The 23,455-nt window shown below is 46.1% G+C and overlaps 1 protein-coding gene, 2 long non-coding RNA genes and 7 other non-coding genes across 13 annotated transcripts in view; 8 read left to right on the forward strand and 2 right to left on the reverse strand.

The window, feature by feature from the left end:
• LOC134483966 (uncharacterized) overlaps positions 1–274 on the reverse strand; it is a 39,833-nt gene extending 39,559 nt beyond the window's left edge. Inside the window, exon 1 of the long non-coding RNA XR_015652895.1 lies at positions 88–274. This is a non-coding gene — a long non-coding RNA (uncharacterized LOC134483966). The remainder of the gene's footprint in view (positions 1–87) is intronic.
• Positions 275–5,068: 4,794 nt separating this feature from the next.
• Slc3a2 (solute carrier family 3 member 2) lies at positions 5,069–19,532 on the reverse strand. 4 transcript variants are annotated; one of them, NM_019283.3, is made up of 10 exons: positions 19,308–19,532; positions 10,628–11,038; positions 10,005–10,178; positions 9,082–9,176; positions 7,159–7,227; positions 6,994–7,052; positions 6,700–6,880; positions 6,472–6,615; positions 5,703–5,786; positions 5,069–5,605 (listed from the first exon to the last, which is right to left on the reverse strand). In NM_019283.3, the coding sequence occupies exons 1-10, from the start codon at positions 19,417–19,419 to the stop codon at positions 5,234–5,236; spliced, it is 1,701 nt and encodes a 566-aa protein (NP_062156.2). In that variant the 5' UTR covers positions 19,420–19,532; the 3' UTR covers positions 5,069–5,233. The 4 variants fall into 4 exon arrangements, with proteins under 4 accessions (NP_062156.2, NP_001258018.1, XP_087440812.1 ...); XM_087584686.1 differs by lacking the exon at positions 19,308–19,532 and adding an exon at positions 11,583–11,757 and having other exon boundaries at positions 5,070–5,605; XM_087584684.1 differs by lacking the exon at positions 19,308–19,532 and adding an exon at positions 11,293–11,360 and having other exon boundaries at positions 5,070–5,605.
• Positions 19,533–19,802: 270 nt separating this feature from the next.
• On the forward strand, positions 19,803–23,092 carry LOC100912041 (uncharacterized). The gene is made up of 11 exons (NR_131096.1): positions 19,803–19,822; positions 20,297–20,349; positions 20,566–20,646; positions 20,839–20,893; positions 21,176–21,202; positions 21,516–21,558; positions 21,734–21,769; positions 21,973–22,009; positions 22,252–22,294; positions 22,534–22,565; positions 22,646–23,092. It is a non-coding gene; the product is annotated as an uncharacterized LOC100912041 (long non-coding RNA).
• On the forward strand, positions 20,419–20,493 carry Snord26 (small nucleolar RNA, C/D box 26). The gene has a single exon (XR_015655694.1). It is a non-coding gene; the product is annotated as a small nucleolar RNA SNORD26 (small nucleolar RNA).
• Snord27 (small nucleolar RNA, C/D box 27) lies at positions 20,695–20,768 on the forward strand. Its single transcript, XR_015656178.1, has one exon. It is a non-coding gene; the product is annotated as a small nucleolar RNA SNORD27 (small nucleolar RNA).
• Snord28b (small nucleolar RNA, C/D box 28B) lies at positions 21,025–21,102 on the forward strand. Its single transcript, XR_015655732.1, has one exon. It is a non-coding gene; the product is annotated as a small nucleolar RNA SNORD28 (small nucleolar RNA).
• Positions 21,602–21,665, forward strand: LOC120100227 (small nucleolar RNA SNORD29). Its single transcript, XR_015655731.1, has one exon. It is a non-coding gene; the product is annotated as a small nucleolar RNA SNORD29 (small nucleolar RNA).
• On the forward strand, positions 21,835–21,903 carry Snord30 (small nucleolar RNA, C/D box 30). The gene has a single exon (XR_015655690.1). It is a non-coding gene; the product is annotated as a small nucleolar RNA SNORD30 (small nucleolar RNA).
• On the forward strand, positions 22,077–22,143 carry Snord31bl1 (small nucleolar RNA, C/D box 31B like 1). Its single transcript, XR_015656175.1, has one exon. It is a non-coding gene; the product is annotated as a small nucleolar RNA SNORD31 (small nucleolar RNA).
• On the forward strand, positions 22,335–22,460 carry LOC120100233 (small nucleolar RNA SNORD22). The gene has a single exon (XR_015656182.1). It is a non-coding gene; the product is annotated as a small nucleolar RNA SNORD22 (small nucleolar RNA).
• Positions 23,093–23,455: the final 363 nt, after the last annotated feature.

Here is a 23,455-nt window from a genome sequence, read left to right on the forward strand (position 1 = left end):
CGCAGGACAACAGGCTCAGCAGGAGGGCCATTCACCTACTGAGCCTGCTCCCCCGTCTTGACCTCATTCTTTAAAATATTTACTTACTTGTGCATCTGTGTGGGAGGGTAGGTGCTGGATGCTGTGAGTGCAGACTGAAAGAGGGCTTTGAGCACTCTCCTCTATCACAGTGTCTCTCCCTGAACCTGGGGCTCGTGCTTTCTTGCCTGGGGGAAGCCAGCAAACAGCAGCACTCCTCTTCCCTCTCTCCTTGAAGCTGGAGAGCAAAATGCCTGGCTTATTTCATGGCTAAGTCATCTCTCCGGGCCCTATTTTAAAAAATTTTTTTAAAATAAAGAGCACTTAAAACATAATAACCCTCTTAGTCCTGAGACTCAGGACATACCAGGGCCATTCAAGCAGAACACATTGTAAATTCCAACACCACCCACACCCCACCCAGGGAGACTATGCTTTTGTGCATTGTGCTTTTTGTGCCCAACCACACGATCTTGGCAGTATGTCCCCTGTGGCAGCATCCCAGGCAGTTCCAGTTAAAAGACAATCGAACTTCCTGCTTTCTTGGCGCTTGCTTCCTGCCCATTTCCTGAGTCTGATCCTGCTTTCTTCTGGCATTTCCTGAAAGCCTTCCGATAAGTTCTTTTGGTACTTGAGACAACCATGGGCACAACTTGAAACTATCTAGAAACCTGTGCAATGAGAAGGCTCTACTTTCCCACTCTCTCGAGGAAGCTCCACAGAAGTTCCCCTATAGACCACCAGTAATACCTTATTCACCAATCTGAAAGACACTGTCTTTCTCTGACATCTACCCGGCACCTTCTTGCCGCCTTATCTTTGTGCCTGGGGCTCAGTTTGCTTCTGCTCTTCCTTTGTTAGAGTCTCTTCCGCTGTTCGTCCTGTAAATATGCTCAACCTTTGGCTCCAACCTACCCCTCCTGCCTTTCTCTTCCCTTCTTCTATTCTTTCAGCAATACCTTCCTACACACCTCATCTATACCTCAAGTGATCTTAGATCTTGCCCCATACTGAGCTGTATTCTTCCCTGCTCGAAACCTCCATCTGCAGGTCCTAGAGAACCTAAACCCAGAATACCACCAAGGAGCTGATCCCCTTCCTGCCGTTCATTCCCTTGCCTCCCCTAATCAGCTAATGGCCCAGCCTGCCCAGCTCCCCTTATAGCCAGCCCACCCCACTTAAGTCTATCCAAGGACTGAGAATGTAGCCCAGTGCTACGGCATTGACCTGCTATACACAAGGCCCTACATCCGATCCCTAGCACCGCTAAGTAATTTACTTTTAATCTTAGGCCAAGAAGATGGCACGGCAGGCAAAGGTGCTTGCTTGACCACCCTAATGACCTGAGTTCAATCCCTGAAACCCATGTGGTAGAAAGAGAATTGGCTCTTGAAAGTTGTCCTCTGACCTATATAGATCCACCTGCCCCTACCTCTGGAATGCTGGCTTCAAAGCCTTGAGCCACCTCATGCAGCAGCTTTTTTCAGTTTTGATGCTCAATCTTACAGAACTTGGTATTCCACATGGTCTCCTAGCTAAAGACTAAGCAGACCAGGCTGTGCTTGGCTTTCAAGATGATTGCATATGCCAGGGTTCAGAACTGGCAGATTTCGGGGACGGGGAGTGAGTTCCCACTTATATTCCCACAACACAAAGACCTGGAGGCAGACTGTTGCCAGGACCCTGCCAGACAAACTCAGTTTCTGAAGTTTCCCTGCACCATGGTAGCTGTAAGGAGCAAAACTAGGTCTCACCTTGTTTCGCTTCATATCTATTATCTGTTGTTTAAATTTTTATTACTTTTTATGAGTATGATGCTTTGACTGCATGTATATCTATGCGCCACACGTGTGGCTGCTGCCCCTGGAAGCTGGGAGGGGCATTGGATCTCCTGAAATTAGAATTACAGATGATTATGAGTGGCCATGTGGGCGCTGGGAATCAAACCTGGTCATCTAGAATAGTAGCTCGTACTTTTAACCGATGAGCCATCGTGCCAACCCCGAAGAACATAGACTTTTAAGATTTATTTATTTTTGTTATGTGTATGACTGTCTACCTACTTTTATATATCGTGTACTGCATATGTGCCTGGTGCCTGTAGAGGTCAGAAGAGAACACTGGATCCCCTGGACCTGGAGCTGTGGGTGAAGCCACCATTAGGATGCTAGAAACTGAACCCAAGTCTTCTACAAGAGCAGAAAGTGCCCTCACTCGCTAACATACCTCTTCAGTCCATAAAGTACACACATAAAAAGAAAAACTTTAAAATTACGCAGAGGAGAATACCCTAAGACTTGACGGTAAAATCGGAGTCAAAACTGAACCCATGCGTGCTAGGCTTGGTGGTTCCACGAGGGAAAGGGGAGCAGGAGGATCTGTGTGAGTTCCAGCCAGGGCTACAGAGTTGGGCCTTATCCCAGGAAAAACAAAACAACTAAGAGCAAAGAGGAGAAAGGGAAGATCAGGAGGGAGGATCTGGGAAAGTAAACAGAGGGAAGGGGTGGGAAGCCTCAGGAAGAGGTCCAGAATAGACAAAAGTCAGGGGTAAATGGGGCCGGGAGGAAAGGTGGTGCATATTTTAAGAGCAGGAGTCAGGTTCTGTCACTGAGCAAGATGAAGAAACAAGGGCTGGGTAATATCTTGGATCTGTCCTCTACACCAGAATACCCTCAGAGGCCCAGGCTATATCAAGCTCCAGCCTGTTGTAGAGGATGCCTACACACAGGGTCCAACATGTTTTTTCCCCAAGGCTAGGAAAGACAACATATCCACCATGTTCTTGTTCCTAAGGTTTTGAAGGCCAAAGCTAACACCAAGAACCATGGGGTCCACCTGAAAAAAAAAAAAAAAAATCACCAGCCAACAAAAGGACAAAAACGTCCTGTGATTGGCCTGCAAAATCAATGCATGATACAACCACCTACCCAGTCCATTGCCACTCTAGGACACATCCTTGATTACAGTCCCAAACCAGCCTCAACAACGTCCCGTCTCCACTAATCATACATCAAGTCTGCGGAAACCAGTCGGAAGTCACTCTGCTCCAGGCCCTCAACACCTATCGCACTCCCTCTGACCCTATGTACAGTCCGAAAGACTCTGGTTTATAAATCTGGCCTTTGTCCTTAGCTTCACAGTAATTTCTAGGCTGCTGGTTTTGTCTTAGGAGTTGTTTTGGGGGGTATCAGCTAGGCTGCCAGAGTAAGACATGAGGTATGCAACCTCATTGGGAAATGGCTCTAAAGGATTGCTCCAGAGCCTCCAGACAGGCTGGAAACTAGGTTAGCCACATAGTTGATATGATTAAGTGCCAGGAAAACAGGGCTTGATGATGCCTGTCTGTAATCCCAATACTCAGAAGACTGAGCCAGGACTTCTATGAATTTGAAGAAAGTTCGGTCTACATTGCTAGATACTCCCTCAAAAAAACCAAACAACCCAGAAACAAGGCGGGCAGATTGAGGCATGCCTGTAATTCTAACAGGTAGAGGCAGGAGACTAAGTTCATCATTCCTCATTCTTGGCTTTATTGAAACTCTGAGATAATCCAAAACTCTGGCCTCCTAAGGCTCAAGTGGATTTCCTGCTTCCTTGGTACCATTTACGGCTAAAGGTAGTCAGTCCTGGGATAAGGGAAACCTTCCTACCCTCTTAGGCTCTGCCCATGTACTCCTTCCTTCAGCTAGTTGTCTGTCCTTTTACTAATAAAACAGTTGCTATTGGTAGGGCACTCCCACAACCCCTGCATGACCTACCAAACTGTGTACCCTCTGACTGCCTTATAAAGAAGCCCTTTGTCATCTGCCCACCCCTTGCTGACACACTTCTTACTCACTTATTCCCCCTTCATGAGCACCAACCATGTTCCCATTCATATAACCAAAATCCACGCCAGACCCACCGCATGTCTAACTTTTGGCATTGTAATGGTATAACCTATCGTTTGACTTTGCGCTGGGCCACATGCACTAGTTAACTCGCCTCTCTCGTTAGACCTCCTCGAAACTCACACCCAAACCTCCTCTCTCAGAATCATCCTTCTAGTTTTGTTTTTCCTTATTTATGTATGCCTTGCCTGCACCTCATGCAAGCCTGGTGCCTGAAAAACTAGAAGTGGGTGTTGATCCCAAAAATAGGAATAAATGATGGTTGTGAGCCACCATGTGGATGCTGGGAACAGAAACTGGGTCCTCGGGGCTGGGGATTTAGCTCAGTGGTAGAGCGCTTACCTAGGAAGCACAAGGCCCTGGGTTCGGTCCCCAGCTCCGAAAAAAAGAACCAAAAAAAAAAAAAAAAAAAGAAACTGGGTCCTCTACAAGAACAGCCAATGTTCTTAACCTCTGAGTCATCTCTCTATACCCTGTTCCTTTTTGATCACTTATCCATATCCATCATACAGAAATATTTATTCCTTATTTCTTCTCCATTTCCACACAAGAGATTACATATACTAAGGAAGCAAAGGGTTTGTCTTGTTGGCTTTTTCTTTCTTTTTTTTTTTTTTTTGGTTCTTTTTTTCGGAGCTGGGGACCGAACCCAGGGCCTTGCGCTTCCTAGGCAAGCGCTCTACCACTGAGCTAAATCCCCAACCCCTTGTTGGCTTTTTCTAGAGTTGGGGTATGGTGCTGGGGATCCAAGTCCCGTACATTTGGTAAGTGCTTCACCAAAGAGTAAAGAAGGGAAGCCCCAAACCCTGGCAGTGTGCAGTCAACTCATCCCACCCCCTTTCCTTGAAGAGATAAGCTGGTAAAAAACAAAATAAAACTTCAAAAAATGAGAGAATTGACCACATGGGCTGGCAACCTGTGCTAAGAGAGATAAGAAGAGCTGGCAATTCCCAAGAGTCTGGGGCCAGAGTGAGGCCAGACACCTTGCTTGTTAACCTTGGAAGGGCCCTTCTCTAGCCTTGGTCTCAAAATGATTACTTTAAGAGCTGGAATAGCTATATAGAAGTGGTTGAGACTATGGCAGGGGTAGGGGGAGCAAAATAAAACAAGAAGAAGAGAAAGTCCTTCTATGATAAAGGAAGAAGGAAAGACACGACCTCATGAGGCAGGGGTGATTTTTTTTATTTTGAAGACAAAAACACCCAGTGTAAGAATTCATATGTAATCTGCAAAAGTTTAAAAACAAAAACAAAATAAGGAGAGAAAGACCAGAATTCCAAAGGCCTGAGAGAGGAAAGAAGGGTGGCAGGTTCTGTGTAGAGGGATCAGGCCACAAAAGGGAACTGTAACAACAAGCCCTCATAAGGATTCAGGCTCAGGTTTTCCAGGCTCAGGGAGGTGCCCTCCTCACGGCTTAGCCGGGTGCTGTCAGTACTAAGCAAAAGGTTAGCACTGGCTGGCAGGCTTATGCCAGCAGGGAGGTTGGAGGCTCCTACCCTGGCTGACAGGCCCACATCCTGGAAGTTGAGCACCACCAGGTAACGCTCATTCTGGTCCCAGTGGCGGACGTAGGAGAAGAGGCCAGATGAGGAAGACAGTGCATCAAAGTCACCGTGTAACAGAGAGCGCTCCTTACCACGGAGGTCACTCAGTCGCCGGAACTGGGTGAGGAGGGAGCCGGGGTCTTCATTTTGGCCCTGAAAATGACAGACACACATAGAGGGAAGGAATGAGGGGTCCCTGGACATCTGTAAGGCACCTGCCCACCATGAGGGCCAGGCCTGAACTGCTTACCTTCACTGTCATGTTGAGGCTTACAGGACTTGAGGTTTGGGAGTTGCTAGACTCATTCCACAGCATGAATGGAGCCTCCATAGGCTAACAAACAGAAAATGGGGACTTTAAAAACAAAGGGTGGGTCCGCTGCCCTTCCTGCCGTTCTCGATTATTTCATCATTTTGTGTTTTTTCTGCTGGTGGATGCCTTTGTGGCAGCGCCTCACCACGGCACACACCCTCTGCTTGTTCAGACTCTCACTAAGCTTCAGTTCCCAGAGGGCTCCAAGTCTGGCCAATGGGTGCAAAATACCACTGTCCAATCAAGTAATGTTGTCTACTGTTGTGGACATCTTCTCAGACACCAGACATTACCTTTAGAAATAGGCCCTGGGGTCTGGGAGATGGCTCAATGGGTAAAAGCAGAATGACAACCTGAGTCTGGTCCCCAGAACCCAGAGAGGGTCAAGGCAACAAGTTAATCCATAAACCTGTACTCCGATCCCTGTGTATGCAGCTACCCTCACACCCCGCCCGCACCCAGAAACGCAAGTATTCCCAGTTGAGTTCCATTCCAGAATGGGCTGCATGGTGTCTGAGGCCAGCCCAGGCTATAAAATGGGGCTAACAACAGGAAAGCCCTGCCTAAAAGATACACACTTGCCATATAGCTCACAAGATGACCGACAAAGTTCCACCCCAAGGTTACTGTCTGTCTGTCGCCACTCACAGATGCTGTAATGTGATACACTGTTTCCCACACTGGGCTAGGCAAGGACAAGTGGTACCTGTCCAGGAAGGGCAACTGCCTGAAGGCCAAGCTCATCCCCATAGCTGAAAACAGGAGTTCCTGGCAGAGTGAAGAGCAGCAGCTGGTAGAGTCGGAGAAACTGAGCCGGTATAAAGGATGTCAGGAGTCCTGCCTGCGACACCTGGAGGAAGACGTAAGGTTGAGCATGTCCACCATACATCTACCACCTTCCCCCTTCCCTTAAACCCACCAGCATGCTACTTACACTCCAGCTGCACCAGCGGCTGCCAGTGGCATTCAAATACTTAATCACTAGGAGTTCTGCATGCTCCCCAGTGAAAACGGGCTGTGACAGGTATGAGCTGGTCAGCAGCAGATCGCTGGTGGATTCAAGTATGTTGACAATTTGTTGCAGGTCAGAGGACGCGGTCCCTGCAATCAAAAGCCTGCAGAAAGCAAGGATAAGAGGATCATTAGAAAATGTCAGGAGAGAGGAAAAGAGAAGGGTCCTCGAGGCTCTCACAACCGGCTCAGACAGGCAGGGGTGTTGGGCACCTACCTGTCCTCACTGAAGTTCTTGGTGATATTCTGCCACTCAGCCAAGTACAAGGATGCATTCTAGTAGAAAAAAGCAGAGTCAGAACGGGGGACATCACTTAGCCCTGGCTGAGACCCACTCTTCTCACCAAAGCCTTTTGCCTCTCAACACAGAAAAAGCACTTACCGCCAGCTTTCCCACATCCCGAACTTGGAAACCATCCACACCGTCCTGCAACCAAGAACTCAGAGCCTCCTACAGGGGACAAAAGAACAGAAGAAAGATCAACATACAAGCAAGCCCTCACCTACCTCAAATTTCCCTCTGACCTATAGGAAATAGGGTTTCAGTCTCCCAGTTTCAAAGGTTAGCCCTTGGCTCCCCGTCCAACTGTGTAATAATAGCATTTTTCTATTCTGTCTTGCCTTTGGCAAATCACATACCTTCACTTTTAACAGCTACAGAAATGACCCAAGAGAAAAAAAGCACACACAGCTCTAACCCTTAACACTTAAGTGTGTGGAGTGAAAACGCCTTCAGACTGGAGACGAAGAAACAGACTCAGAGAAGACATGGCCAGGATTATAACTGGGGTACAGCAGAAATCGGACCAAAATACCACTCAAGACCCTAAGGCAAATGTACTTGCTCCTCTCTGTTTCCTGAGGTTTGGAGAGCATGTTCTCCCACAAGAGCTGGTGGGAGCAAGGCCAAGAATGAAAAGTTTGAAATTCAAAACACAGCCTGAGGGCTGTTGAGACACCTGAAAAGAGGCCAGCTATGTAAAACAGGCCCAGGCCTGAAGGTTAAAGCCCTGACTTCAACTGGCACTAAGCACAGAACCCTGCCCCAAACCCCCTTTCTTCCTGTCTCACATGCTCTCCCAACTTCACCTGAGGCTACCACCTAAAAATAACACAAGTAACTTTTCTTTCTGACTTCAGACCAGTCTCCAACTCACTACGTAACAGGCTGTCCTTTAACTTCTCATCCTCCTGCCTCCTCCAACTCTCAAGTGCTAGGACTATGGGCTTTCTCTACTACTTTGAACAAACTTCCTATCAAGCATAGGATCCCAGCACCTGGGAGTTTAAGGTTATCCTCAGCAACTTACTACTTCTAGAACACAAATCTCCCAGCAACTAGCAAGAGCGTCTCACCCACATACTTAAGAATCCAAAAGGGTCAGCATCTGCCTCTACTTTGTTATGTCCATCCTGGACCTGCCAGTGTCCTAAAACGTAGGTACCAGAGGCTAGGATGACATCAGGTTTACCCTATTATGGTGGCTATGAAGTTTAAGCCACTACCTCAAGAGAAAGGAAGAGCAGAGAAGACTCCTTGAGACTTCATGAAGTGACTGCATCTCAGTTTCTTCACAAACAGACTGGCAATGACAGGTATTTTGTGGGTTTACAAAACAAATTTGGAAATAGCTATAAAATACTTGGAACAGGGGCGAGAGAGAGAGCTTAGTGGTTAAGAGCTTTTGCAGAGTTAAAAACTTGCAACTTTTACATAGGACCCAGGTTCAGTTCCCAGCACCTACATAGCAGCTCACAACTGTCTGTAACTTCAGCTCCAAGGGACCCAACACCCTCTCTGGCTTCCTGGGGTACCAGGCATGCACATGATGCACAAACACATATGCAGGCAAACACTCACACACATAAAATCAGACCTTACAAAGCATTCATAGTGGAGTTAACTCTTTAAAAAAATAATAAAATATGGGGCAAGATAAAAAGCCCAGATACATAATAAGACTCTAGTACTTATAATTTCAGACTGGGCTCCGTTCCAAACACATCAAACAAAAACTGGGAAACCAGTCAGGTCAGGATTCCCACAGAGAAAGAAAAGACTTCCTATCACAAAAAGAAAAATTAAACTTCCAAACTGACATCTGAGAAATTCCCTTCCTGGCACAGCCTTGCTTCCAGAGTAACGGAAACACAAAGAACAGAACAGTCAGAAAAGAAACAATATCCCTCTGGCTATGGGAAGAGACTATGAGAAGAGAACCACGCTGAGTGCACGCGGCTTGCTATGAATAAATCCACACAATAAATCCCCAGCATCTATATGCCACCAATCATAAAACCTCACCTTCATTTTGGTGGCTACAATGTCAGCCTGAGGAGGGAGGAACCATGCATTCTGGCCCTTATAGTTGGGAGTGAGGTCCAAAATGATGTGAATGCCTAGGAAAATAACCAGGTGAGAGAAATTCTTTAGGGGAAGAAGAGGAAACAAGGAACTTCAACACACAGTTACTAAGTGTACCTATGTATAGTTTGTACAAAATCTGAATGAAACCCACAAAACCCCTCCGGAGGTTTTTATAGTAGAGCAAATAACTTTGTGCTATTGGGCCAGGGGTTATCTCCCCAACAAGGTATGGTCTTTCAACATGTTTCCATAGTGAGGTTTTGGTTTCTTTCTTGTTTTTCCCCCCTTTAAGTCAGGGTTTTGTGTATGTGGGCTGGCTGCCTGAGGATAAACAGCCTCCTACATCTACTTCCCAAGTGTAGGACTATAGGCACATGCTCCCACATCTGTTTATGCTGTACTGAGGACTCAAACTCAGGACTTCACGGGCACTAGGCAAGCACTCTTACAAACTGAGCTACACTTTCAGCCCTCTATATTGGGTTAAAGCAGTATTTGAATCTCTTACACATATAGGAACTACTTTAGAAATTTAAAAGCCACTTATTTGATCAAGCCATGGTGACACACTTAAGCCTAGCACTTGGGACCAGTGGAGCCCTGTAAACTCTCATCCAACCTGGTCATGGTAGTAAGTAAGGTACAGGCCAACCAATCAGTTACAAGGTAAGACCCTGCCTCAAAACCAAAATAAATAAGAATTACTCTCACAAATGAACCACACTGTTTAGTGTGAATCATAGCATATCTCCCCTGTGCCTGCCCTAAAAAAACAAAGCCAGTTAGGAGAAAAGCAGACAAAAGCCCTATCCTGTTTCTTGGCCAGAATGCCAAGCCCTTTCTGCTTCCTTGAGACCTACTCTTTTTCTTGGCACTTTGTAGAAGGTCTTTAAAATCTTCCTGGGAGCCTAAATCGGGATCAATCTGTTTCAAGTCGGTTTCATTGACTTCATCCTTCTGGTTCTTGTGAATTGGGCCCAAAACTAGGCCCTTCACCTTCAGGGTGCTCAAGTACTCCAGATGGTTCTTCAGACCTATGATGAGGAGAGAGTTGGGTTAACAAGTAGGGCATGAAAAGCCTCCACATTCTCTCCACCACTTTCGCCAACTCCCTCTGAAGGGGGCTGGATCACGAGACCAAGTAGCTGACGCAAGGCACCTCACACATTACTCCAGAAACTGGTTTGAACTGGCTCAGGGGCCGCGTGGTTGGGGGAGGAGAAAGGGGATGTGCTGAGTCAGGCACCCTTAGGAAGAAGTAGGGGTCGGGTTAGCAGGGCTTGTTTTTTTTTCTTTTTCATTTTTTTTTTTTTAATTTTAAGAAAGAGTGGAGAGGATTGTTTGCCAGGGAGTCGTCCCAGAAAATAGGGTTCGGTGAAGAACCATCAGAGTCCTAGTGATGGTGAGGAGGAGAGCAGCAGAATGCCCGCTTAAACAAGGGGTACATGGGGGCGAAGGGTGAGGGCGCGCACCCCACACTCACCAGCTATGCCTCTCGCTTCCGGGCCTACGAAGGCCTGAAGGTCGCCGATGCGGTAGAGGGCGCCCTTGTGCCACCATCTCTGTACCGGCAGCTCACGGCAGCGTGGCGCCCGAACGATGATAACCACGGCGCCCGCCAGCATACCCAGCCAACCGAGCCAGAAGAGCAGCAGCAGCGCCCAGCGGGTGCGCACCCAGCCCGGGCTGCCAGCTACCTTCAATAGCTCCTCCTTGGATAAGCCTGTGAACTTGACCCCGGCTTCCGCCTCGTCTTCGGCCACCTTAATCTTCACCAGACCGTTCTTCTCCCCGGCTGCCGCCCCGTCCGCTGCATTCATAGGCTGCTTCTCCGGTTCCAGCTCGTTCAGCTCCACATCTTTCATGTCCACTTCGGTGTCCTGGCTCATGGTACCTGCAGAAACGGTGACAGGACACGGCCTGTAGTCAGTGGGTCGCCTAGTTTGGAGAGGTGTCCCGTGAGGCTAGTTAGCTTAGCTTCCCTAACTGCTTCTGCCGCCAGGCGGGCGTGGCGGCGGGGAAGTGACCCATGACTCCGCCCCGATCCGCCTCTTAAAGAGATGCAGAGAAGTCTTTCACACCTCCAGCCTCGCTACGTGAGCCAGTCTATCCCTAACGCTTAATGCAGCCAGAGTCTGGGAAGCTGACCTTGTAGCCAGTAACCCTTAGAATAACAAACGTGAGTGTGTCCTGACCAGGTCCCAAAGCCCTCCTCCGGGCCCTTTCCCGGAGGAAGCCTCTATTCTCTCTGCAAGATGACACCAGCCTCCATCTGCGTCATCATCCCTTCGCCCCAGGCCGGGCTCAGGCTAACATCTGATCTCCCCAACTTCACACAGATCTTGGCACTACATTCCCACTTCTGCTTTACCCACACCTCCTCAGACTCTGGACTTAGCTGAGCTCCAGGACTCCCCTTGAGGCTTACCCGAACTCACCTTTAAGACTCCTTGAGTTTAATTCCTCAGGCAGCAACTATTTACTGGGCACCCACTTTAATCCTTTCCTTCATAAATTGCATAGAATCAACTCTAATCCTTTCTTCTTGATTTTAAAATTCAACTGCAGAGTTGAAGTGGACACTACCCTTCTCATCCTACCCTAGTTACTAGTGAGAATGTTGGATTACTGGGAGTCAGGCATCCAGAAGAGACTAATGGGGCTGTAATAAACATTCCAAAGGTAATGAGGCATCTACCCTTTTAATATACAAGCTGTTGTGACTCTTAGCCACCTTGCAGTAACTCTCAAACCCTCTGGTGTGCCGGGCTACATCAGTTGACTATGCTAGGCCCTGGAGGCAGCTTAGATCCCTCACACTTTGAAAGATTCTCCAATTCCCACCCACAGAGGCCCTTGGCCAGGAGGGTAAATGGGGCAGACTGGGCTCGCAGCAGGGACCAGTGGACAGCAACTCTTGGTGATGCCAACAATCTCAGGAACTTCGTGTTCCTTACCACAGCCAATTTGGTTATTTTCAGAGAGAAGCAGAAGAAAACAACGGGTCCTTTCTCCCTCTCCCCACCTAGGCCAGCAGCCAAGGTTGCTATGTATTTGGAAGAAAGCAGACGCCAAGGTCTGAACAGTAGAGAGGAAGGGATATGAAAAGTCTCATCACCTGCCACTGTCCTTTGGAATTCCCAAAGATCCTCCCTAGCCTCACTAGAGAAAAGGGTACATGCCAGCTCCTAGGAAGAGCAAAGTCAGTAGAGGTTAAGGGTCATGCCAGTGTTCACAGTTGATAAGAGTCCTACCTTGCCCTGGGCATGCCAGATAAGAAAAGTCCAAGATGGACTTTCTACCCAGCCAGAAAGCTCAAGGTTTGTGGACTGTGAAGCAGAAGCAGTCTTTGAGAGGGTTCAATGAAACGCACCCTAGAAACCAGATGGCTTATTGGATCAAACCAACAAAATGTTCATCTGGTAAAGTTGCTTACCCACCAAGACTGACAGCCTGAGTTCACTCCTCAATGAAGAGAACTGACTCCCAAAAGCTCTCTTCTGACCTCCACACATGCTCACTGCCCTCCACAAAATAAATAAAATTTAAGGTAGCATGGTATCTCCCAGCCCCCACATGTAAGTGGCAGAGATCTATCCCTAAGCATCTTAGAGATCTCCCGGCAGTCTCCACCAAGCCCACCTTCCTGACCACTGCTGTCCGGACACAGCAGCTTCCCAGCACCCGCCAATTGCACAGCATAGTGTGTTTCCAGTCTTAATGCCTCGTGTGCTGCTGTTCTGCTGTTTGGCTCTTCCTGCTAAGTTACTCTTCCTCATTCAAGCTCTAACTCAAGTGACAGCATTCCTCAGTGCTCTAGAGGAGACTGCTTTCCCTTATCTGGGATATAAAACAACAACTAACCCAGCTGACTAATATAAACTTAAAGGGCTGGAGTTCAGAGGATAGGTACTTGCCTACCGTGTGCAAGGCCCAGGGTTCAATCTGCAGCACCACAGGCATTGAAGAAGTGGGATGTAGCACAGTCACTAGACTGTTTGCTTAGCATTTGAAAGCCCTGAGTTCTATCCCTAGTACCACATAAACCAGGCACAGAGGAGGCACAGGCCTAAAATCCCAGCACTCAGGAAGTGGAGGCATGAAAAGTTCAAAGTAACCCTCAACTACACTACAAGTTTGAGGCCAGCCTGGGCTACATAAGACCCTGACTCAGAAACAAACATCACTCAAGACAAAAATGAGGTAAATACAGTAGATGTGCTGGGATGTGTAGATTGTGTGAGGCCATAGCGAGAACGGAAGCCCAAGAAAAGGCGCAGAGGAGACAGTTACTGAAGTCAGCAAGTATATATCAGTGAGAGGAGCATTTACATCATGTAGAAGCTAAGCGGACCACCATGACTGTGTAGTGCTGATAGTGTGAGAGGGAGGGACACAGCTGAGCCACTGAGGACGCAAAGACCGTGGGTATGAACCAACACATTTATCACAAGTAACCAAAGTACAAAGTGACTTGGAAACACTGAGTACAGCACATCCAGAACATCCTGTCATATGGTGAACACTGTCTACCACGTCCTAACATCACACCAACCCAGTGTCTTTGATAACCTTGAAACAGTTCTTCCAGGCTGAAGCAAAACCAAAAGAACTGGAAGTATTAAAAGCTAGTAGCCTAGACCCACATTAGAACCACCATCATTTATGCATCCTGCAAAAAAGCACCCGTGTAACATAGGGTGTCTTGAACAGACCACACAAAGGAAGAAATGAAAGGCAGAATTTGGGCTGGAGAGATGGCTCAGTGGTTAAGAGCACTGACTGTTCTTCCAGAGGTCCTGAGTTCAAATCCCAGCAACCACATGGTGGCTCACGACCATCTGTAATGGGATCTGATGCCCTCTTCTGGTGTGTCTGAGGACAGCTACAGTGTACTTACATACATAAAATAAATCTTTAAAAAAAAAGGCAGAGGGCTGGAGAGATGGCTCAGTGGTTAAGAGCCCCGACTGCTCTTCCAGAGGTCCTGAGTTCAATTCCCAGCAACCACATGGTGGCTCACAACCATCTGTAATGGGATCTGATGCCCTCTTCTGGTGTGTCTGAAGACAGCGACAGTGTACTCATATAAAGAAATAAGTCTTTAAAAAAAAAAAAAAGAAAGAAATACATGCATTAGAAGGCAAAATAAAGTCCCCTTTAAAAAAAAAGAAAGGCAGAATGTGTGGGTCCAGCTATTAATAGAGGATAGCCATATTCTTAAACAGCCTCAGAAAACTAAGTAGAAGGGAACTAGGTGTGAGGAGCATCTGCCATCCAACACTTTGGAAGGCTGAGGCAGGGAGATTACAAGTTCTAAGCCAGCCTAGGGTACAGAGGGAAACATGATCTCAGAAATAAATAAATAGTAGGAGGTGGGGGAGAAGAGATGGCTCGGGGTTTAAGAGGACTGGCTGCTGGGGCTGGAGAGGTGGCTCAGTGGTTAAGAGCACTGACTGCTCTTCAGAAGTCCTGAGTTCAATTCCCAGCAACCACATGGTGGCTCACAACCATCTGTAACAGATTCTGGTGTATCTCAAGACAGCTACAATGTATTCATATCCATTAAATAAATAAAATATTAAAAAAAAAAGAGGACTGGCTGCTATTCCACAGAACCAGGGTTCAATTCCCAGCACTCACAGGGCAGCCAACAACCACTTAGAATTCCAGTCCCAGAAGTTCCTATGCCCTCTCCTGGTCTCAGGGACACAGCACACACATGGTGTGCCGACACTGATGCGATGCAGGCAAAGCTACCCACACACATAAAATAGACCTTTAGAATCAATTAATGACTCTATTCATTAGACCAGGGTGTGGTTCAGTAGTGGTAGGCGCACTTGCCAGGCACACACAAGGACCCAGGGATCAATAAAAGACAGAAAACCTTAACTTAGGGCCCAGTGAGATGGCTAAACAGATAACAGCCTCTGCCGTCAAGTATGATGACCTGAGTTTAATCCCTGGGACTCACATGGTGGGGAGAGAACCAACCCTCAAAAATGGCCTCCTGAACTCCACCCTTGCTACATAGCACCCACTCACATGAATACGTAAATAAATTAAAAAATAAATTATGGGGTTGGGGATTTAGCTCAGTGGTAGAGCGCTTGCCTAGCAAGCGCAAGGCCCTGGTTTCGGTCCCCAGCTCTGAAAAAAAAAGAAAAAAATAAATTGTTAAATAGATAAATATATAGTGTTAGGGTTACGGCTTAGTGGTATGGTGTGTGTTTAACACATTCAAGTCCCTAAAACAAAGATGGGCAGACGGAACTTCTCCACTTGGGTCTCCCAGTTCCAAATACATTTCCTGTTGTCACCAGGTGGGGGCAGGGTTGTTCTTTGACCAAACATTCATCAGCACTCTAGCCAGAGAATCAAAGGAGACTGAAGAAAAAAAAATCAGTCAAAAATATAAAGGGAGGTTGAGGCAGGAGGAGTCAGAGCTCCAAACCAGCCCAAGCTCTCAAGAACAAAGTACGTGCACATCTCTGCTTAGTGAGCACCACCTAGCATGCATGGGCCTATATGTCTGGCATCGTCCAGATCCCCATCTATCATTCGTGCAGCTGAAGTAATAAATTAATAACTACATACTGTATTCTATTAGTGTCTTACATCCTCCTAGGTAATGGGGAGACAATTGTCCTGCATAAGGCCGAATCTCAAGCCTTTCGTGGCTGGTAAGAGTGGTGGATCAGGATCAGGGGGCAAACTGGTGAGACAGCTCAGCAATTAAAGGTACTTGCCTTCAAGTCTGTTAAGTCAGTCCCTGAGACTCACTTGGTTGTGATGTTGTGATGACCTGTGTGCTGTCTCTGGGACCCACAGTAAGAGAAAAACAACTCCTGAAAGTTGCCCTCTAACCTCTACATGTTTGAAAAAAGACTCAGATGGTCAGCTTTAACTACCAACTGGACATGACCTAAATCACCTGGGAAGAGAGTCCCAATGAGGGACTGTCTGCACTGGGCTGACCTGTAGCCATGTCTGTGATTCACAGGCTTATTTGATATAGGAAGACAAAGTATACGGCGTCATTCATTCCACAGTGGGTCCTGAGCTAAGAGTAGAGAACTTGAGCTAAGGACAAGTAAACAAGCAGGTGGGCATGGATGCAGTCATTTTTTTGTTCTTGGCTATGGATGTAACGTGGCTTTTAGAAGCTTGTGCTGACTCCCTGACAGTGATGGACTGTAGCTGTAAAGTGTAAGCTACAATAAACCTCTCTCTCCACTAAGTTGCTTTTTGTCAGGGTTATTTTATCACAGCAACAGAAAGAAAAGTGGAACAGAAACAAATAGGCAAGGAGCGATGTTTCTTTATAGCAGTATTAGTCAAACTGGATTGTAGGCTTAATAGCAAAGGGGCACTGAAACACTATAAGGGGAGAAGTGAACTGGACGGTTGTGTTTTTAATTTATGTGCAAGGGTGTTTTTGTTTACATAGATGTCTGTGTACTATGTGCCCGTCTGGTGCCCTTAGAGACCAGAAGAGGGCATCGGATTCCCTGGAACTGAAGTTACAAATGGTTGTCAGCTGCCTTGTGGATGCTGGGAATTGAACATTCTAGCTACAACGTAAAGAATGGACTAGAAGGGAACAAACATTGGAGTGTGATAGTTTGTGGAAAAGAAAACAAAAACAAAAACCTACAAAACAAAACCAAACTCGGGGTAAGACTGGGGATGTAGCTCAGTTAGTAGAGGGTTTGCTAGCATACAAAAGTTCTGGGTTTGAACTTCACTGCCTCATAAAACCTGGCATCCCAGCACACACCTGCAATCCCAGTACTCAAAGCGTAGAGGCAAGAGGATCCAAAGTTCAAAGTCAACTCATCCTTGGCTAGATACGGACTTCCAGGCCAACCTGGGGTACATAAGAACATGACTCAAAAATATAGGTGGGAGGGGCTGGGGATTTAGCTCAGTGGTAGAGCGCTTACCTCGGAAGCGCAAGGCCCTGGGTTCGGTCCCCAGCTCCGAAAAAAAAAAAAAGAACCAAAAAAAATATAGGTGGGAGAGATGGCTCAGTGGTTAAGAGGACAGACTGCTCTTCCAGAGGTCCTAAGTTCAATTCCCAGCAACCACACGGTGGCTCACAGCCATCTGTAATGGAATCTGATGCCCTCTTCTGGTGTGTCTGAAGATAATGACAGTGTACTCACATAAAATAATAAACAAACAAAAAAACAAAAAACAAAAAAAAAACAAGGGCTGGTGTGAAGGCTCACGGGTAAAAATACTTGAGTTCAACCCCTGGAACCCAAACTGTAAGGACAGAACGGACTCCTCAAAGTCAACCTGTGACTTCCAGATATGCTAGAGCATGCACACTACTGAACCCACATACACACACACACACACACACACACACACACACACACAAGAAAAGAACCAATGAGCTGTTAAAGTATAATTTTTAAAGGTTGAAATACAACTCAATACAAATACAAGATGAAAAATGTGATTTTATTCCACATATTAAAGAACAAATAACTCCATTGGCTCCAGGTCTTGCTGGATACACACACATACACATACACACGCACGCGCACACACACACACACACACAAACATACAGATATATACACACACACACATAAGTATATGTATCATTCTCATTTGGAAAATGAAATTTTGTTTGGCTTGCTTTTGTTTTCTTTTTAATTTTTATTTATGTATATGTTTGTGTCTTCACAAATATTTGTGTACAGGTGGCCAAGAAGACCAGAAGAGAGTTAGATTCCCTGAGCGGGAGTTACAGGTGGCTAGAAGCCACACAACATGGGTGCTAGGAACTAAATTTTGGTCTTCTACAAGAGCACCATTTGATCTGAATTGCTGAATCATCACTTCAACCCCTACTGTAAATGCTACAGAATCCACCTTTTAAAAAGAATAAAGGTGGGACGTGACATTGCGCACCTTCAATCCCAGCACTCGGGGCAAGAGGGCAGGTGGATCTCTGTGAGATTGAGGCCAGCCTGCTCTATAAAGCAAGTTCCAGGACAGCGAGGGGTACACAGGAAAACCCTGCCTCAAAAAACCAAAAAATGAAGACTAAAGTACAATTTTTTTTCTTTTTTTGAGACAGGGTTTCAACTCTGGAGCCCTGGCTGGATTAGAGCTCAAACTCTGGTGGACCCTACCTCCCTAGTGCTGGGACTTCAGGCATGTATCAACATGCCCAGCATTGTTTTTTTTTAATTAAGTTTATTTACTTAGGTGTGTAAGTGAGTACCACATATGTGCCAGGTGCCCTTGGAGGCCAGAAGTGTGGATTGGTCCCCTGGAACTGGAATTGCAGATGGCTATGAGCTATGAACTGAACCAGGGTCTTCTGAAAGAGTAACCAGTGCTGACTTTGGAATCAGGCTGCCTGGATTTACACCTTGGATCTGATATTGTTAAATCTGGATAACAAATTACTGGATAACTGTTACTGGATAACAAATTAAATCTGGATTCGGCAAATTACTTAACCTCTTTGGGCCTTGGGTTTTTCACCCATTACTTTACATTAACATCTTCCAACTTGAATAGTAGGATTATTAAATGAGGTCATGCAGGAGAGCAACTAATAAGAGAGTAGTAATAATCACTTACAAGGCGAGCTTATGCATATAAATATTTATTATATGCGTATGACTAATGAGGTGATGCTGCTGCACAGTCTCAATAACCAGTCTATAGCTGCGACCTAGACAACTGGTAATTTCTACGAATTGCTTCCTCCAGAGTTCTTTATATCTAAGATCACCCATTTATAAAATGAGGGTTGTCCCTAACTCTTATTAGTGTGGAATATTAACTCATATTGGGTGCTTTAAACGGTAAGCCCAGCTGTGTGGAGAGGTATCAGACTCAGTAGTATAGCACTTGTCTACACATGCACATAGCAGGTTTAAACTATAGCACTGCTAAAATCAAAAACATGCAACATGCTCCATACGTGACATATAATGCTGGCCCTACTTCATTCAATCCGGGCCAAGATCATGGCGAAAATAGACCATAAAGCAAAACAAACAAACAACAACAACAAAAAAAAATCGGTCTCCAGAATGACGCAGGGGATCTAGTCCTGACTGTGTTTCCCTAAAAGGCTCCATGCAAGGAAGCGAAAATCTAACCGAGCTCAACCCAGGGCCCAGTACCTGAGTCGCCAGCTGCGCTGACAACCTGGACATCAAGCCCCGTCTGCGCGCTGGGCGGCTGGCGGGGAACCGAGCCGCCGCCGGTGGAGTGTTCAGTAGGTTCGGGATCCATAGAGATGGATCGACACGCGGGCTTAGTGTGAGTAAGGGCAAGAAATCACGTCAACGTGTGGATATATTTGGTGGTTGTGACCCAGACTGTCGAGATGTAACGGTCGGGAAGCCAAACCTCCAACGATGACGTCTCATCCGCAGTGGGTAGGAACCGCCTAGTAGCAGCCGCCGCACTCCCCTAGAGCGCCTGCGCCTCTTTTTCCGCGCTGCAAAATAGGCGGCGGAACACTCCACACGCGCCTTTGGGCGGAATCCTCTACCCACAATTCCTCCGGCTCGCCCAACGCTTACCTTAGCGCCTGCGTCCCTCCTAGTCCCACCTCCAAATCCCGTGGGCCTCTGCGACACGCTATTTATAGGCCACACGTTGTTCTTTTCGGTCTCATTTTCCTTTGCTCTGGGTAAGTCTTCTTCGTGGGCTGTGATTGGTTTTTTTCTAACCTTTTTTTCCCTCCCCTCTCTCTTAACCAGCCTAGCTATAACTGCGGCTGGCTTCTATCAGAAGGATCTACCTGCCTATGTTGTGAACCACCGCTTGTATATTTCTTATGAGATGTTTGTTTCTGGTGGTTTAAGAGACGCCCGTGGATATAGCGTTCGTAGACGTGGACTTCAGTAATGCTCTCCATAGTCATAGTGGGGAGGCCATGTTGGGGCGTTCAGGATCTAGAGAGGCAGGGTTATGTGAAGGACAAAATGGTGGCGGCAGTGCGAGGCCATGCCCTATGATGAGGACCTTTTCACAGACCTGTACTGATCTCTGTGAGGATAAGTAACTCTGAGGAGGCTGGCCCCGGACCTACGGCCTTCTGACCCTGCAGAGGTTGTGATGTAAAAGCGGTGTAGGAATAACCCGATGCTGTTTGCTCTTACAGGTTTAAGGTACTCTTTTACATGCGAAAGAATGGGAGCACGCTCTCATTTCAAAGTAAGTGTTAATAACTTTACTAGGGGTTTCTTCTTTATTTCTTTTAGTTGAGCATAAGTTATGAACGTGCTACGGGGATGATTTAGAAGCTGAACTCTCTCTTTCTGATGGTTTAGTGGAGAAATCAAAAATACTCTGAGTAGCACAATCTGTAGCAGGTATTTGGACAGTTGAGTAAATTCTGATATTGAAGTTGGGTTTTTATTTCTGTTCCAGATATGGCTAATGTCAAAGCCGTTTGCACTTTGGAGCCAGGCCTGTTCAATTTTACAAATAGCAAGTTTTTCTTACAATCAGGTGAGTATCCGTGGCTTGTGCTTTCCTTGGGAGCACATTTAGATGTCCACTTGATGATGAATGTATTATAAATGACAAGCATATGGCTGAACTTAGGTGATGTCATCTTACTGCTGAAAAGTGGGCTGAAAACAGAAGGGGCTTAGGTAGCTGTGATTGCATTAAAAAGTGACATTGTTTTTCTATGTTAAGGGTACGGTGGCAACGTGACTTGAAACCCCCAGAATCATACCCGGGATGAATGCAGGTAATAGTCCAGATGGAGCTTGGGCTTTCTCTTTGGGTAAATAGTTGGAGAAACGCTGAAGTGGCACACTATCTTTGCTGCTTATGGATTCTGCATATCTCTATATTTAGGCTTTGCTCACTCAACTCACTGTCAGATGATTTGAATTGATACACTGATAACTCCGTGAAGGTGTGAATTTATTATAGCATGTTAGAGTTCTGATGGCAGTTGATGGTAAGGAATAGGTATCTGTTCTGTCCTGACCATTGAAAGTAACAAGTTTTTTTTTTTATTCCCCAGGTTTTCTTGGTGGTGATTATCTTAAAGGTAAGGGAGGTTTTTTTTTCCCTGATACTGATGAAGGCTGAGTGTGACTGTTTAGTATAGCTAGTGGGCTTTGTCACTTAAGCCTTCCTTAGCATGTTCCCTTTCCCTTATTTTTCCTGGATACTTACGTGCTAACGTGCTAACAACTCCAGATCAAACTGAGTATGGAGATTTTTGCTTTAACAATTTAGGAGTGGCAAACAATTTATAACTGGCAGGGTTTGAGGACAGCCGTGTTGAAAAACCAAAAGAAAATGCTAAGGCAGGTCTTGACCAATGTGGATACTTTGACTAATTAACTTCGTTACTTTAGGAGGAGGTTGTTCCTGCACGCCATCCATCTCCAGCGTTCGAAGGTTAGATTGTTGGGGTGGTGTGTCTTGTTCACCAGATTGGCTGTTTCTGTGATGAATCAACTAGCTCACTATGACTGCTAATGAAAACACTGGAACACCTGAGAAACTGAAGGGTGGCGTGTTGGGGCAAGGGTGCTTACATATCAAGCCTTTTCAATAGTTTGTTTTTCTCCAGGTTCTGTTAGCAGTGCTGTTACTTGGTGCTTCAGAGGTAAGTAATTGCAGCCAGCGTGCAGTGGTGTGCACACTGCTGGACTCAGGTCCTAAGTACTTCATATATATGATGACTTTCATAGAATCTCGTTCGGCTGATGATTGCTGTTGAGACTTGGAAATCTGATTTTTCTGAGGATGATGGGTTGGATGGGAACAATCTGCCAGGATTTTTAACATTGCCCATCTTGTGTGTTTCAGATATGGTGACTGGCCGAGCGCAAAGGAGCCATGCCAGGTAAATGTTCTAGCAATATTATTGTTTATTAGGTAGATACGTAATGGCTTGATCCAGTGCTTTCCTGCTCACCCTGATGAACTGAATACCGCCCCAGTCTGATAGCTGTGGAGAAAGGTATTTTCTGAGTTGAGCTCATCTTGGATCAAACAGGAAGGGTTTTATGCTAGTTAGTATATGATCTCTGTAGGATACGTTTAGGCAATAAGGATAATGACCCAAATTTATTTACTGTTTTGCAGGAAAACTAAGAGCACATCTTCATAAAGTCCAGGCTAAAGTAAGGTGAGAAAACTAAGATGTAAAGTGTACCAAGTTAGTAACTTCCCTATGAAGAAACATTCACACGTCTTACTTCCTGTCCTAGCTCCAGAGCCTGAAAAGGTGAACCCACTGGGGCTGGCTGGGGGAAAAGAGGAAATTTTGTTCCAGAAGGAACTGTCTGAGGGATCATTTGTATGTGTGGAAAGGGAAGAATTAAACTTTGATTAAAAAGGAAACAAGGTGGTTTGTCTGTTTTTCAGGTCTGAGGAGAGGGATGAGGTGTGTGTTAGAGGTAGGTAGCCCTTCAAGTCATTGTAATTAGGTGGGCAGGGTAGATTTTGCTTTCTGCTAATTAAAACTTTTACCTTACAGGAACTGAAATCAAAGATCCGATTACCTAGGCCAGTGGCACGGCAAACTTCAGAACTCATGGAATACAGCCTGTTGATTCCTTGTGGATTTTTAGCATCTGAGCAGTATCAGTGGCACTCCAAGTGAAATGGTTGATCTCTTCAGTACCGCTGGAGCAGATTAATATTTATTTCACTGCCAGAGGCTATATTTCTCTGCCCCCCCATACCCCCTTCCTCTTCTCCTTAGACTACTTAAGATTGAAATATTTGCAACTCCAAATTTATCTTCCTTGCTTACCACTTTTTTTTCCGAGCTGGGGACCAAACCCAGGGCCTTGCGCTTCCTAGGTAAGCGCTCTATCACTGAGCTAAATCCCCAGCCCCGCTTACCACATTGTTAATCTGATCCTTCCGCAGTTATTTGTGCTGTTCTTTTTGTTCCTGGCAATAAATGCTTTTTATGCTATTGTGTGATTCATCTATTTGGAATGCCAAATGTCAATGAATAATTGACAGTTTACATTTGGTTTGGGTGGGTCCTGAGAATTTGGGTTTTATGCAGGTGTGTTAATGTATTTGCATCAATGACTGGCTGGTACCATAGTGATAACCCTGGGAGTGAAGTCTTGTGGTTGTCACATGGGTGCTGGGAGATTGAAGCCAGGCTTTGCAAAGCAGTAACTATCCTGCCCAAGTTGTGAGGGGGGAGCTGGGGATGTCAGGTTTCTATGTCCTCTGAATAGTTTGCCAAACAAAAGATGTTCCCTCTATAGAGTTGACAGGATTAGACAAAAGGTTGGTCCTGAGAAGACCACCTAAGCATGTTGAA

Source organism: Rattus norvegicus, chromosome 1, assembly GCF_021556685.1.
Source record: "Rattus norvegicus strain SHRSP/BbbUtx chromosome 1, alternate assembly SHRSP_T2T, whole genome shotgun sequence".
NCBI lineage: Eukaryota > Metazoa > Chordata > Mammalia > Rodentia > Muridae > Rattus > Rattus norvegicus.